We start from the raw sequence: 16,967 nt of genomic DNA, 5'->3' as shown, positions 1-16,967 counted from the left end.
GGACCCTAAGATACAGTATGGTGATTATTTTTTTATTATTTTTTTTCCTGTAAATTCTTCTATTATTGTCTTCCAAAATATTTAAATACAGTATTGTGATTCGTTAATACAATTAGTTGTACTAATGTAATTTTAATGCAGTTTTGTAAGAAATAAGGATTTTTAAAGTAAGTAATGTAAGTAAAAATACACGTTTGCGGCAATATTTTCACTACGACCACAGTCCATACTATTAAGTGACACTTTGAAAAAAAGTCACACTTTGCCGTGAAACGAACAAGGAGCAATAACAATACGGCCAATCCCCATTCAGGGGACACATCCATTTATATTAAAGGGACATTTTTGATCCCGAAGGTGTCCCCTAAATACTGTGTAACTAAAGAATGATCACTATTTTAGTACTAAATAAGTATTAGTAAGTGAATTTGTTAAATGAAAGTATTTTTAAACGTGATTTTATGGATAAATATAAAACGAAATGCATGAATTATAAACAGTTTGTAATTCATTTATTGATTCGGAACTGTTAGTACCATTTAATCATTTTCATTTAATTTTGTTTTTCTTGTTTCTGTTTTTACAGCTCAGAATAGACAGAAATCCCACACGCTTGTTACTTATTACGAGATTGGTATATGGTCCCAATCCAACATATATTACAATTTTCCATCCATCCCACACTTTCAGCTTTCTCAATTCCATTAATAGTCTTTGACGATACGGCCCATCCTATATACACAAAATGTTCAAAAAATACAGTACAAAAGATAGACATTTCACCAATCACACAGATATTTCCCTTAGAGTATCAATGGTGTTTTGAAATGTATTGGTCCTCTCTTTCAAAATTATGTAATACTGTCGTATGTCTTGACGTTGCTAGAAAAATTAAATTATAATTATTCGTTCATTGCCGCTATCTGATATTAAAACTCTTCCATCCCTAAATACAGCAACATCCTCTGGTTCCCGTAGTGCAGATGAACTACTTTCAATAACACGCACACAACTACCTTTAGTGTCGAACATTTGAACTCTGTTGTTACCGTAGTCTGCCACAATTATGTTACCCTTGCGATCTGCCACTATACCCCTGGGTCCACGGAGGTATCCCGGGTCATTGCCTTTACCGTAGCCAATCTTTCCGAGAAAAGATCCATTAACTGCGGAGAAGATCTTAATGTTGTTTGATAGTTTGTCAGTGACATACAAGTTATCTCTATGAATACATAGTCCTCTTGGTTTTCCTAAGCGAGTCGCGTCTCCAATACGTCGCAATAATACTCCTTCAATATTAAAAACATTTATGCAGTGCTCATCAGGATCCACAATATATATATTCCAATCAGTATCAACTGCTATGCCAATTAATGTGGTTCGAGCTTGGGCAGACTCAAGTTGTTTACAGGTGAATCCTAGAACATGTTCTCCAGTCCAATCAAATATGTGTAACCTATAGTAACCGTCGACTACTATGACTTTGTTCTCAAAGTTTGTGGTGACGCCCAATGGGCATTTTAGTGGATATTTTCCACGATCGCTGCGTAAGGTTCGTATGTGAGTTCCAATGTCGTTGAAAATACGAACGCAGTTGTTTCCTTTATCAGCTACTACAATAGATCGGTCTTCTGTTATAGCGACACCGGACGGTCCTCCAATAAATAATCGGTTATGACGAAAGAATTTTTGACCTAGGCATCTTGGAGTGGCAGAAAGACTGACGGTTGATTGCTCTTGCAGAAGAGTGTCGCCCTCTGCCAATGCGGCAGCACCAGATGGAGAATGAAACATGTTCGGGTTGAACACTTGCAAATCACGTGGTGACTGACCAATAGAAATCTCATTAATGGTTGGCCTAGGTTCATTCATCATTGTAGGTGAACTCAAGTCTTTGTTGTTGAGGTCACCGCTGATATCCTTTGGTTCTGTAAGTTTGGCTGTCTTGCACAACGATTGATAGGAAACCGGAGTGTCAGAATTTGACCTCATCAACTGATACTCAACATTACTTTGGTGAGATAGTGACCTCGCTTCAAGATTTTCCAACATCAACTCAGGTCCTAGATATGCCGCGCCGCCAGCCGATAAATGAGGTGGTCTTACTGGTAATTCGGGGGCTATCTGCACTGCACTGTTCATTTCCTCGTAAACTAAAGAGTTATCGAATGAACCAACTTCATTTAAGCATTTAACCGCGTCTTCAAAATGTGTCTCAATGAACACCATTTTTCTGTCGTTTGACATGTATTGTCTATACAGAACATGTAGTTGATCTAAACACTCACCACATTTTTTAATAAGTTTTTTCATCTCGTGAACCTGATTTACAGAAGTCATACTCTTTTCTGCGTATTCAATGAAAGATGTTGCGTTATTCACTTGTAGCTCTGAATTGCTATGCAATTGATCGGCGTCTAAATCGTCTATTTCCTGCAGTAAAATAGCTTCCCTCTCTTCTATGCGTTGTCGCAGACGGTCAAAACAACTTTTAACTTGATTACGCAAGCACGCGCATTTGTCAGCAAACTCTTTCATGGAGTATGACGTTAGTTGACATTGACAACGAAGATCTGTTAATTTCCAACGAAGCTCGTCTGCCTGTTGGTCAAAAGTCTTCGGTATTAATTTTGGTGGTCTTGGTGGAGGCGTTGGTGGTTTAACGTTTCTACTGTATCTATCAAGCATCGATATTGCTTGTATCATTGTCAAGTCATTTGGAAACCCAGTGCAGCCAGCACATGGAACATCGACCACCGCGCGACAGGAAGAACAAACAACTCTTCCACTTATTTCTCCAGAAATTCTTTGAACACACGACAAGCAAAGGGTGTGTCCACATGGCAGTAATTTTGGCAGCCTCTCATTTTCGTTGTAGTCTTCGTAGCAGACAGAACACTCGACAAGTCGGTTCAAACCTTTGGTGGCCATATTGAAGCTCAGTGGGTTTATTACCTGAAAATAGAATAGATGGAATTCAAGCAAAACTACTGGTACTGTACGTATAAAACTGATTATCGACACTCATTTAGGAACTTGTCTTGTGCATTAAATACATTTAATACACATAATATTAATAACCCTCTGTCAGGTTGTATCTATAGACAAGGTATAAATTGTATGCATGTCTACATGTAGTCCTATTGATTTTTTTTTCCTAGTTAAACCATGCATTCTGACTGTCGATAGTCCGTTAGAATCTATTTGATGACCTGTGGAATATTCTATATTAAATATGACCACGATCATCATAATCTTCCTATAATGTGCAAAACCGCATTTCAGTATTGTATTCGTATGATGTCTAGGCCTATGTTAGTAGGTATCGAAAACCCCCACCCACCTGCCTGTATACCGATAAGGTTACATGTTTCATTAATGTTTTCACAATATAGTATACAATAAGCGCATGCAATACATAAAATACTATGTTATCGTTTTATTTGAATACTATAACAAATACGCATTTGTTGGGGTGTGGATCTTTTGGAAGAAGACTAATTTTAAAATATGAGTTGAATGGGGTAACACTGAGGCTAATCAATACGTGTTCATGAATAACCATTATCGTTGTGGGGTGAACACTGCAGAATCAAAAGTAATCATGTAAATATTTAGGCCACCTAAACGTTTTAATCACCACCCATACTCGAACACATCATACATCAAAAGCCTATATTAACTTAAATTTTATATTACTTATCTTCTTACCTTCTTTCCACAACATTTATAGTAAGTATCCTTACATGAAGATATTGCATTGTATTATCAACTAAACTGTTTTAATAAGAATGAATAACTAACACTACTCTGATGTCAGACAAAAACAAACATTAGGTCTAAAGTTCACAATCGTTTACACGATTTAGGTTCAATGATGAATGAATGATAATCAACCTTAATATCAACCATAAATAATAATCATTGTTATCAAAATAATATCTATAATTAATGTTTAAATGAATGAAATTTATCCTTGTATTAGTTACTAATAATTAATAGGGCCTACTTTTACATCATAAAGCTTTGTCTACACTATCAAACTTTATATGTGACCCAAAAAAAATGTGATGTGCCATGAACATGATGATGTCATATCACTGCCATATTTGGGCATATCACACTGTTTTTTGACAAACTAGTTTGATAGTAGACAGAGTTTTAGAAGTAGGCAGACCGACGAGTCCTCTCTTACCTGTTACAATACTAAGTCTACAATATTATTACTAGGCTGGGTTTTTAAAAACTATTTTCATATCTCGACATTGTGGATTTTAATCAAATCTAGTTTTGAATAAATGTTATATTTTCCTTGCTTATCGGTTTTTTTTCTTGAATAAACACCCCGCCACAATATAGGACCTCCTACTCCACATTTTTATTTGTAGTAAAATTCATTGATTGCCTTGATCTACAATATCAAGCATTTTGATCCAATTTTTACTGTATTTTACCACTATGTTCATGATATAATTGTGTTGTATTTTTCATAGGGGAATTTTCTCCCTGAATAAACGACGTCCCTCTCGAATAGATACGAAAATAAGTTGGATAAATAAATAAATGTATCTATTTATTATCATCTACTTAAGTTTAGTCAAGCATGCATGATATTAGGCCTTATGATAATGTGACGCCACGTGCTGCTAGTTCGGCCCGATGGGTGTCGTCGAATTTTTTCCGTTTGATCTTCCCTCCTATTTATACTTAATTCGAGCCCTAGCAGTAATCTGTCATATTCTGGAATTAAATTCTTTTATGTAAATCAGTAAATTATATTATCATTTTGTTTATTTTTAATTGAAATAAAATCGGTTAGACTTCCAGCATAATAATAATACGACATTACCATAGATAAAATGCAATTAATCATTTTTAGGCACCACCTGTAGGACTATACCCTATACACTACTTTAGCCTATACTTTATTTACTATATTTTCTTACAAACATGGTATTATTTGTTAAATAAAAATTACATAATGCTATATTTATTATGTATATAGTTGCAATTCTTAGAAATAACATACAAAACTATGTTGCTATGTTGTTAATTAATATTTAATGAGATGCATTATCTTATTATAAGAAGTCTTTGTTCCCCTGCAAAACCATTTACTCTATAGGATGAGTGTTTTTTTTTAAATTAATTTCTGATAACAATTTCAAACAGGTCTTTTGTTTTTAATAATTATAAACACTTTTTAATATGTAATCTTAAAAACATTTTGATTTATGCAAATTCATTCTGTGTTATTTTCTTAAAAGTTTCAAAATGAAATGTATCACCCCTTCTATTAAATGGAAGACTCTTGATTACGTATTTCTCTCACATCATGTAACCTTTGACCTCTTGCTTTTGGTTAAAAAAAAGAGGAAAATGGCGGAATTTACCTGAAATTTATCAAGAAAATTGTGCAAGATTGTGTGATGTACGACTTGTAATTTTCAAAATTATTTAAACTAAGATAAAATGAAAGCAAGGAAGAGAGCATCAAAAGGTCCTACTTGGGCCGAAGCTGCTGAAAAGGTGTGTATAACAATCGAAAATTACCCCGCCTTCGAATATGCCTTTTTTGCCTTGAACTGGTTGGGAAGGCCTTGTCGATACAGTTTGTGTAAGACTTAGCTAGGCCTAGGCCCTCTAGGACTAGATGGGTGGGTGTGGATGTTTAGGCTAATGTTCTTAATTTTAGGCCTATGATACCTTATCCTATAGGCCTATATTAAATACGTTATCGTGTAATAATTTTAATAGTTTTGTTAATTAATTTTAAAAAATGTTAATGTGTCAGTTGTGATTAGGCCTAAATTAAACTGTGTTTTACTGTTTTTTTTTTAGTGTTAGTTTATATTTATAACTGTAGGCCAATATAGGTTGAACCTAGGCCCTAGCCCGGATCTGCTAGCAAGTAGTAGTAGGCTACCTAGCTAGGCCAACAACAATGACATGTACTCTACACAGTGTCCACCTTCTTGTCAGTACTAGTAGAAGCTTGACTTAATTCCTCAATAAGGATTTAATATCGCAAATAGCTTGATTTCGCGAGGAACGTCATTGCACATTGATGCATAATGGAAAGGGTTTGGGTGCAAACGTCACGACACGTACGTACTAAACGTTGTGCACGCTATTTGCGATAAACCTTATATATCAATATAATATAGGCCTATCATCAGTTCCATCATGATAAAGCTAGCACTTTACTCACGTGATCTACAGTACTGAAATTATCTTTAGGGCATTAGATTTGGGTCACAGAAATGCTAACCAGTGGCTGAACCTAAAATCTAGGATTGTGACCTAGCTAGGCCTAGTGTGCAAAAGCACAGTACAGTATCTCCTATTACATGGTATTGTAAACGAAAAATAATTGGGAAAATTGATTTAAATTGTATTCCACTACAGAACTTGAAATTTATTCTTTTTTAGGTTCTTGAAAAATTTGACAATCGACCAATGAGCTTCAAAGAAATTTTGATTGACATTCAGAAGAATAATTATAAGGACATCAGGTAAGTGGCATTGACAAAGTATTATCAACCACAAATTGACACCCGATTCTTGTAATGGTATTGCATCTAGCGACGTTAAACTTCTTGCTGTGTCATCATGTGCGGATGACAACAGGCTCATTACCAGACCATCTAATGCACTTGTCAATCGTATGACCCACTATATGACCCCCGGGAGATGTGCATCATTTGTCCTATATGCGTCCTACCTTATGAATACCATGACACACCTCTGCATCAAATAAGTGACTTACCCTTTGGATGAACATGACACACCCATTTTGAAGAACAAAGACACATTTTGACCATGTTATGGTGGGTGGTAAAGTGACATTGACACACCATTGTTCATTGATGTGAAGTACCATTTGATTTGATTTAAAAAAATATTATTTTCATCGTACAAGACAATATTTTCTAGGATGATTGAAAATTTAATGAAACTGAAAATTGATACATTTTTGGTTACTAAAACTATACACTGACAGAAATACTGTAAATGTGAGACCCATCTTTTTTTTTTTAATATCACCATTAATGGATATTAATTATGTTACACAAATTATGTTATTGTTATACAAATTTTAGAAAAATAATTATTAATAATAAATAAATATTCAGTAATTAAACATGGGCAAAACAATGTATAATTCGATGTCAGTAATACAAGGAAGGCTATGGCAGTGTACAGTATATTACAGTGCAGTACATACTGTAGCTACAATTTGAATCAATTATTGACGTCAATATTATTATGATAATAGGATAATATATTAATGGGTGTAAGGCGTAAGCCCAAAATAGGATAAAAAGTAAATTGAATGACTAATAATTAATTATGAAAATACATTAACATCATATGGGTATTGGACTGTAATTCTAGCTGTGAATCACAATTATATTTTGATAATTTAATATGTAATAACTGATATAGAATAGTTTAATAATTTTGGAACTAAAAATTAAGTGAGAAAAATTTACAGTACAAAACAAAATAACAACATACAGTACTATATACATACTATTACTGTAAAATAATTACTTAATTTAACAAAAAATAAAGAAAGTAATTGTAGTTAACTTTTAGTTATTGGTTATAGGATTAAGAAAATATACTGTAAAGTAATACTGTACTCTATTATCGTGGAATGACAGTATAGCACTATTTATTTAAATTACAAAAATAATATTGACTACTCAAAGCAGAATACAATTTGTTTGATTTTTTAAATTTCATTCAATTACCCATTTTTCGTTTCATACCAATTTTTCATTTGGATACTGTGACTTCATTTCTGTGGTGTAGTAGGTAAGATTATTCACTATTGTATGGAAGCTTAAAATGACCACCTATTTCATAGATTAACAAATATAATTTATATGCATCTGGGTGGTCATTTTAAGCTTCTATATTGTATGCCTATGATCAAAGTTTTTTTCACACTGATTGGCAACATAAAGGTTTTTATTAAAAAGGCTTGTTTTTGGTACTTCAACTTTTTTTAAAGTTTGTTTATTGTTTTCTCATTGAATATTTAAATAATACTATTTAATGCTGTTGCTAACATATTTAATTGAGTCTTTTCTGAACAACTGAATGCAGTGGTGGAGGTATAGGTTATTTTGTAATAGTGCTGGTGATATGATGGGTTTAATTTCATGAAATATACTGTAGGGGTTGGGATAGTTTTAGTATGATGGTGCTTAGTGTAATACATCATGGCTCAAACATGTACCGTCTAGTGATTGGTTGAAAGAGCATTACATGACAAAATCTGAGCGGTAAATTTTGTTATGGCCTTGCCTTGCAATCGATTAAAGCCGCAAAAAAATTGTATTTCAAGAGAAATAAATTCTTATTTTTGTTTTTTTTTTTAGTTTGTATTTTGTTATTTTACTAATTAATTTATTTTACAGTATTATAACATTCTAATTTGGGTATTTTATTCTAACCATATGTTATTTTTAAATAAAATTTAAAGTACAGTAAATGAATGTTTTTTAATGTTATTGGTTGAGGATAGCTGTCATAAATCATTAATTACCAACATTAACAAGTTATTATTTAACCATGTTTATTGATTATTGCTATTAATATAATAATAATTTCTGATCTGATTTTCATATTAATTACCAGTATGTAAGCGATAATAATAATAATTTGGATGGTATACTGAGGGGTAAAATTAAATATATACAAATATATTAGTCAAATATTTAAAATTAACTTTAACAACATTACAGTAACTACTAGTACTAGTGATTCTGTATTTATTTATTAAATATACAAATAATGAATGTTTATGAGTGCAGTAGTACAAATAATTTTATAAATAAAAATTATTTGTTACATTTTACATTATCCATTATGTATTTTCTGATGATGACACCTACAGTACTTTTATTTAATTACCTAATTCGCTGCTAATGACAAAAATTTAGACACTGTACTGTAAGGTTGACTTTTCAAATCCCAATTTGATTGTGTTGTAGCATCTGTACAAACTTGATTACTTTGGCTGCTCGATTGTTTCTGCTGTCTGAAAGGGTCGGTGTGTGGGAACTAAAGTGGCCTGCGGCTAGACAGATTCGATGGCTTTATATTAACAAAATATTAAAATATACAATATCTATCTAAACTTTATGATGGTTATTTTTCAGGGGTACTGAACCGTTTGCCTGTCTCAATGCAATGTTACATCTAGGGTGTCGTGGTAAGGAAAGCCCTTTCTACAAAGTATCTGGACTTCACGGTATATATGGCTTAAGGGTAGGTAACTTTAGAAACTTTACTTTATTTATTCTCTATGTTTTTTTAACTTGTTTAATCCTCATTCATTTCATCTTATGATACAGTTGACTCTCCCAATGAACTCTCCGAAAATGGGAAATTAAAACCAAATTTTGCTCGAGCTTCCAAAGGTCCCACATTTTTCAGAATCCCAGAATTTTTGGAGACCAGGCATATGAAGCTCTGTCACTAATATATTTGGCCATACCACACTTTTTTTGTCTAACTAGTTTGATAGTGTAGACAGAGCTTTAGGCCAGCCCAAGGGTGTCCGAAATTGGGAGAGTTGCCAGAATATTAATTTCACCTAAAAAATGTTTATGTATTACCCAAACATATTAACTTTATATTAACTATATTAATTCCTTCAGAAAACGCTACCTTCTGGCGTTGATGATTTGCTGGAAACTTTAAATGAGGAGTCGGAACCGAGTTACGAAGGCAGTGATGACGCCATTCGTCCACTTCCAATTAAGAAAAGACGTAAGTTATATCATGATAAATACATACTTACTGTAACTAATTCATGATGGGAAGTCTATTATAACACTGCTGTTTTGTTTTTATAATGTTTGTGAATAGTATCAGCAATGTCAAAGCACATGAGTGAGTGGCCGAGCAGTAAAGACAGTGGAACCGTAATTATGTAGCCATAACATCGGCAAGGGTTCGAGGCTCACTCGTTCCATGGATAAGGACTATAAACCATTGGTCCAGTGTACACTCTAGCTCATGTGCACTTTAAAGAACCTAGTACATCTTTCGACAGGAGTAGGGGGTTACCCCGGTGTACTAGTACTGTACCTCTGAAAGACCAGTCTTTGACTAAAGGGGTTTCCTAATATAAATAAATAATAACAAACACACTTGCATTAAAGAAAAGAGACAGCAATTTATACATTTAAAGATTTATCTGATTGTACGTAGTAGTACCAGTATACCATGGATAAATTATGACTGATTAATTTAATGTTTTTCCTTGTCTTCAGTCCTGAAGCTTGCAATTAAATTATTTTTTTATTTGCAATAAAATGTATATGTAATAATAATAACTTAATATATAATTTATAAATATTTTAGAATGGAAAACTTGTATTGTATTTTATATTTAAGGATTTGATTGCCTCTCCCCAATACAACATTACATTAACAATACGGCTATAAACGGAATTAATTAATTTATTTTTTGTTTATAGCTGTTTACATTCTTCCTGTGAGTGCTCACAGTTGTATACCATCTTTGGTGAGGTTCAAGAACCAGCAACCAGACAGTCCTACACCAAAGACTTCTTCCGTGAAGAGGTCTAGTAAGGATCACAGTCATCGAACCTGGAAGAGCTCCATGAGAAGAGTTCATCGGCGTCCCCCAAACATTATACCTAGGATTATTTTGAAACCTTTAAAACCACCACCTGGATATCAAGATAAAGATGCTACAGGTATGAGTGATTTTATTATTATTTTAGTATTATATAACACCTAAATAAATTTGATTGGAAGATTGTGGGTCACATGGCATGCAATAGTACACACTATTGAACAGTCATTTAATTTTTTGTAAAAAAAAAATGTTCGCAGGTGAAAACAAAAATCTAGTATACAATTACTGTGAAATCCAACAGCGACACCTGTCATTTTACCTCTGTGCTCACATTAAAAAAAATTTATAAGGAATGTTTTATATTCGTGTAATGGTACAAATAATGGCATTCTGTGAATGATGAAAGGTTATTTCAACTCTGCTTCGCCTTGTGATATTGGCATTAATCATTCACCTTCATGTCATTATTTTACCATTACACTCGTAAACATTCATTATTTATATATTATTTACTCGATGCAATAGGAGTAAGTTGATATTGAGTAATGCCAGTCTAACCCTTGTAGAAGATCTGGCAGGAAAAGTAATTACCACCTAGTAATAATCCAACTTTACATATTATTAAACTTGTTCAGTGTATTTACAACAAGAATTTATTATCTCGAGACGGAGAATTTCAATTAGATTTTTGCTTCAACACAGAGTTGAGAAATTCATAATTCTACATAAAAATTATCTTGTTTTTATTTGTTCATCATCATGACAGTCTAAATTACACAAATGAAGTATATTGCTTTATTTTTGTTTTGTATTGTTTTGCAATTTTTGTTAATCGTTTATAGAAAAGTTAGTTGCATTTTGCACTGATTGTACTATTAATTCTAGTTTTTATGGCATTAAAAGCTAAAAGAATTTGTTTGTTCATATGTACATTGTCTTTGTCAACTTTCAGGTGCATCTGTAGTGTCAGAAATTCGAACCAGCCGAAGGCTGTCCAAACGGAAATCTCATGATAGCAAAACTTCATTTTCTGATGAAACTGTGACAAATACTCCTCCCCGTTGGCAAACAGTACAAGAGATATTAGCATCCGTGCCAGGCTACCTTGGAAAGGTTTGTGAACAGATTAGAATGTAGAGAAATGTTGTTTCATTTTATTTCATTTATTTATTTGACCAACAAACCATAATATAAAATATACTATAAATTTATTATAAACAATTTATGTATTTAGCCGTGAATATACAAAAAAAAAGAACAATTATTATATTTAATGTGTTTAGGCGTATTGCCAAAGATTGATAATAACAGATTTAATTTCTGTCCCAGAATTTAAAAAAAAGAACTATAAACACAAGGTTGCTCTACACAAGAACTCTTTGGGAGTACATTAGGTTCGTTGTGAGAACAAATACTGACTCCACTCATCATAAATATTAGCATGCTCTCAACTTCCTTATATGGCTCTGCTTTTGGCCCAATTCCCATCTCTTTGGTAAACCATCAAAAACGCGTTTTTCATGTTTAAACCATGTTGGCACTCACCCAGTCAATATATATGTTACCTGTATAAGTCAACTGTTTGTTGTAAACTTTGACCTTGAGGTAATGCCAGGCTGACCGACATTAGGAGCATTAATTTGTTGGATCTAGAGCTTGAACTTGTGTGTCAGCTATTACTAGGCTGTAGCCTCCTGTATCCTGTGAACCATACATAGTCACCTGCCTTAAATCCCCCCACTGCCCCCAAAGACAGAAGTTACTTGCTTCGCCCTTTTAAGACTGTATAACCTTAGGTCATGTGACTACTGCCCACTATTACCATTTTCAATGTTTACCATTTTTGTTTTTCATTGTTTTTTATAGTCTCGAAGAAAGATGAACAGGAGAGCTGGAGGTAAGAGTCTAACAGTATTCTTTTCAATTCTTATCTATTTCTTATTTATTTATGCATACATAAAAAGAGATATGGTATAGTATTCAGTAGTCATGGAAACAATATCAGAAATTGCAATACTTCAACGTCAGTAGTACATTGTGCTATTTGTTTCATTTATTTATTTTCCACACATTGTACAAAATAGAACAGATATTAATACTTTAGAAAAGAAAAAAAGAAGACAATGTGTGAAAGAAGATCAAAATAAGTAATAATTACTTTAAACATTGACAACCTAAGCAGTTGTCGACATGACAAGAAAACTAAAAAATATATATAATATTGACAAAAACAAATATGACAAAAAATATTTAAAAAATTACATTAATATAATTCCAGTAAAAGTAGTTTTGTTTGTAAATTATTATTATTATTAGTAGTAAACTTCTAGACCAAATTCTGTTTTTCTTTTTCTATCATAGGTTGTATTGATCTGGAAACACCTGATTCTATTCTAGCAAATACAAATTTAAGGGTTAGTACTCATTAACAATTGCCTTGGCGCTCTAAGAACCATGTCAAAACATTTCTGCTGCAGTTACTGCAGTAAATACATTTTGTTTTTACTTTAACCTTTTTACACAATTATTTAGCATGCCTTTTTTTGGTATCATACTCACTGTTTATTGAAGTGAGACTGCTTCATAAACTAACTAAATTAAATCATACATTGTTGCAGTAGATGTAATTACTGCAGTAACTGTCGCAGAATTATTTGAAATGATCCCTTACTAAATGGAATAAAAATAATAAATAGAGCTGCTACAAGTCTAAAAGCTCTGTCTACACTATCAAACTATGTGACAACAAAAATATGATGTGCCCATATATGGGCACGATGACATCATACAACTTTATTGTCAAACAAGTTTGATAGTGTAGACAGAGCTTTAAACATCATTGAAAATATTGCTCCCTACTCTTTTCAAATAGTGTACCATGTTCTTTATTATACACATGTACATTGTGTGTATACAGGACCAATAGCTTTATGGCCAATCCGAAGGAAGAGGTAGTAAAGTATCTCTCTTTCGATGCAGTACAAGCAATGTGGCCTTTAATAGTTAACATGCTAAATATGATGCCATTTTGCTTCTTTTTAGGCTCTTATAAATAAACATACCTTTGCCAGCTTGCCACCAAATTATCAACACAAGTTAATTACCCTGCTTCCTGAACCTGATCGATATAGAGGCTCAGATAATGTCTTAAGGTAAAGCACAATTTGTTTTATTAATTTGAATTTATTAATTAAAAATGTTCTAATTCTGCAATGCCTTCTTGTTAATTTTTTGCATGGTAGTTTAAACTTTTAATGATTCTGAAACAATAACAGGGGAAACATTTAATTGTAAATTTTTGATATTGTATCCTTGTTTCTGCACTTGTATTTAATTACCGATAATGAATGTTGAAGGCTAGATGGGAGGCTAAGCCATTAAAGAAGCCAGTGCTCATTTTTTGTTTGTAGCTTAAAATCGACAATTCACACCGTTTTCAAACGTGGAGCATTCACCCAGCCAAAATTCCTGAGCATGCTATAGAATCATTAAATAGAACATTTGTCATGCGGTAGAACTAATACTGAACAGCATGGATATGAAATTGATCAATTAGATAGTAAGGATATTCTTGGGTGTGTTATAATGATTATATTTAATTTTGTTTTCTCAAGGATATCATCTTCTGCAATGAGTAATGAGTTCTTTGCAAGGGCGTGCACAAGTTGGCGTGAAAGTCTATCAGAAGGAGACTTTATGCCAGAAGCTCAGTTGAAAATTAAACAAGAATTAGAAAAGGAAAAGGTTAAACTTGATCCGTGGAAGGTATGGTTTTTGTTTTTGGTTTCACTTGAATTTTTGTATGTGTTGTTGTAGTGGAACTGTAGGTTGGTGGTTGACTCCACCTCCACACATAGCCACAAACAAACGGTGTCTGTTATAGCACATTCTCGATCCAGATACTAACAATACAACATCATTTTACCGGACCACTTAATTGGTTAAACCCTCTGTGTAGTGTGTAGGCCTAGCTAGTACTAGTAGTGATACTAGGCCTAGACAGTTGCAAAACTGACGAAAATGAATTTCCATTAAAAAATACAAACATTTGTTCGCCTAGGCTTAACTCTGAATAAAGTTTTCCGTAAACAACATTGCCGCCACCGCTACCACCAGCTGCTTAAGTAGTGATAGCAATGTAGACCTAACTAGAGATATTGCGTGACTGCAAGCAGATTGACGACACATTTTTTTTTTTTTTTTTGCATCACTCAAGTAGATTAAAACGAGGTTCCTGTAGCTCGGAATCCTACATTAAATATTATACATGTACACGCGCTATAGCTAGAGTTTGTACATGTACATGCGCTGTGAAGAGGGTTTGTTTATTTTCGTTAACAAAATGTAATGTAATTATAATTACAAACAAAGTATTCATAGTTTTGTGTATTTATGATTTAATTACATGCATATACAATTATTTTTATTTAGGTGAAACATTTTGAGCCTGTTTGGGGTCAAAGTACCATACCCAAAAATCCAGATACAAACTCATCTATGGAGCTTGTATCAACTTCACCAATAAAGACGTCACCGGTGAAAATAATAGAGAAACAGCAGTCAGCGCTTTCAGCTACTGTGAAGCCTGTTATTACCACGGTGGCAGGTATACGAAGTCCAGTTGTGACACGATCAGTCACCGCAACTTATAGACCTAGTCACGTTTCTGATGCAAAGTCAGAGCTGTCTGATAGTATGGCAGCGCATTGTGTAACCACATCAGATTGCAATACAAAAACAATACCAAGTGTTAGCGTGCCAGTTGTTACGACGAGCACAGCAACAACCAAAGCAGATTTAGATATTGTCAACGTTAAAAGTGAACTTAGTAATTCTCCTTCGTCTTTACAAGTGTCAACGTCGTCGTCGTCAACAATTAATAGTTCTCATTTCTCGTGTAGTAACCTACTTTCTAGTATGGCAGCTGAAAGCCAGAGGAATAGACAGTCTGCTGGCGAGTCTAGTGTAACATCTTGTAAATCTGTCTCGAAATTAGCTGAAATGCTTCAAAAACCATCTCAAATTATGTCCGCAGATAAAAATAATAAACGTCCTTCCACGGAAGTAAATCCTGTATCACCGGAGAAACGGTTACGAGAAGATACGCCACAAGTTAAACATCAACCGCGAATTATCCTAAAGTTTACCAAAGGAAAAACATCACCACATGTTCGTATGCAAACAGAAATAAAACCAGTGAAAACTACAATACAAGTGAAACGTCCATTGCCTAGAGTGAAAGGACAAACAAAAACACTAGCCCAAATTAAAGCTCAAAATCAATCCAAAGCAAAGTTGCAAGCCCGCAGGCCAGGAGGCATAAACAAAATGAAAACGCCATATTACTTAAACTCTATCGTTCCAACAAATGCAACTGCTGTCGTTTCGCAAGCTAACCTTCAAGGCTCGACGCCAAATGTAACACAGAATTCGATAACTTTAACCACGCCGTTACAATCTGTTTCCCAGTTTATCGTTCGGCCAGTGAGTGTCGTTCTTATGGGGAAACCCCAAGTACAGTTGATATCAACGCAAGCACAAAGTTTTTCGGAAAACGTAAACCCTTCATCTGGCACGACATCAGCTAGTATCATGACCCCGGGAAAGCAAGTGATACTGTTACAAACAAGTACAGCGTCTGTACCTAATACACAAACTATTACTAATACTCCTCTATCACCTAATAACAATATTGAAAGCATCAGACCAGTTGAGAATAAACAAAGTACACCTACAAATACGCAATTATTGAAATCTCCAATTAGGACGAACCAAGACAGAACAATAAACGGTACGCCGTTATCACTTTGCGTCACGCAGCCGTCACAGACTGTTGTCTTAGAAAATCACAATCAAAACACGCAACTTGGATATGTTACTGGAAACAAACCAACAGCGTCGAAATCTGAAAGTTTAAATGCAACAATAGCAAAATGTACGTGTCGAGTGAAAGCAATGATTTTATGCCAAGGTTGTGGGGCTTTTTGTCACGATGATTGTATAGGACCAACAAAGCTATGTGTTACATGTCTTATACGATGATGATGGGTCATGTTATAAACAGTCTTTGTTTATATAAAGCAAATTAAGTATATTTTATGGGCTATAAATTAAGAGTTTTATTGTACAGTAAGGTAATTCCAACAACTGTGTTACTACAACTGCTTTCTAACATTTTTTTTTTGTGTGATTAAAAATAATCTAATAATCCAAGTAAACATTTGCATTAGAAATCAGATATATATAAAGATTATGAAATAGCAGAAAAATAATAGATATATTTCCAACAAAAGTTAAAAGGTGAAATTATGTGAAAGAATTTGAAAAAAAACAGTAGGTT

General features: G+C 33.5%; 1 protein-coding gene across 1 annotated transcript; it reads left to right on the top strand.

Annotated features, from left to right (window-relative positions):
• Positions 1-5,371: 5,371 nt before the first annotated feature.
• LOC144853745 (uncharacterized) lies at positions 5,372-16,699 on the top strand. The gene is made up of 11 exons (XM_078711565.1): positions 5,372-5,529; positions 6,433-6,515; positions 9,177-9,285; positions 9,678-9,789; positions 10,503-10,745; positions 11,580-11,740; positions 12,494-12,524; positions 12,989-13,041; positions 13,670-13,779; positions 14,242-14,392; positions 15,059-16,699. Exons 1-11 carry the CDS (start codon positions 5,473-5,475, stop codon positions 16,667-16,669), a joined length of 2,721 nt encoding a protein of 906 aa, XP_078567691.1. The 5' UTR covers positions 5,372-5,472; the 3' UTR covers positions 16,670-16,699.
• The last annotated feature ends 268 nt before the right edge of the window (positions 16,700-16,967 follow it).

This window comes from Antedon bifida, chromosome 10, assembly GCF_963402885.1.
Source record: "Antedon bifida chromosome 10, ecAntBifi1.1, whole genome shotgun sequence".
Classification (NCBI taxonomy): Eukaryota; Metazoa; Echinodermata; class Crinoidea; order Comatulida; family Antedonidae; genus Antedon; species Antedon bifida.
The sequence above is the reverse complement of the archived record's forward strand: the minus strand, read 5'-3'. Positions and strand labels throughout refer to the sequence as shown.

Bases quoted from the DNA above. Each gene is read 5' to 3' on its own strand.
- LOC144853745 (XM_078711565.1), top strand. From the start codon at position 5,473: ATGAAAGCAAGGAAGAGAGCATCAAAAGGTCCTACTTGGGCCGAAGCT. The intron at 5,530-6,432 runs GTGTGTATAACA...ATTCTTTTTTAG, and splicing joins GGGCCGAAGCTGCTGAAAAG to GTTCTTGAAAAATTTGACAA. The intron at 14,393-15,058 runs GTATGGTTTTTG...ATTTTTATTTAG, and splicing joins TTAAACTTGATCCGTGGAAG to GTGAAACATTTTGAGCCTGT.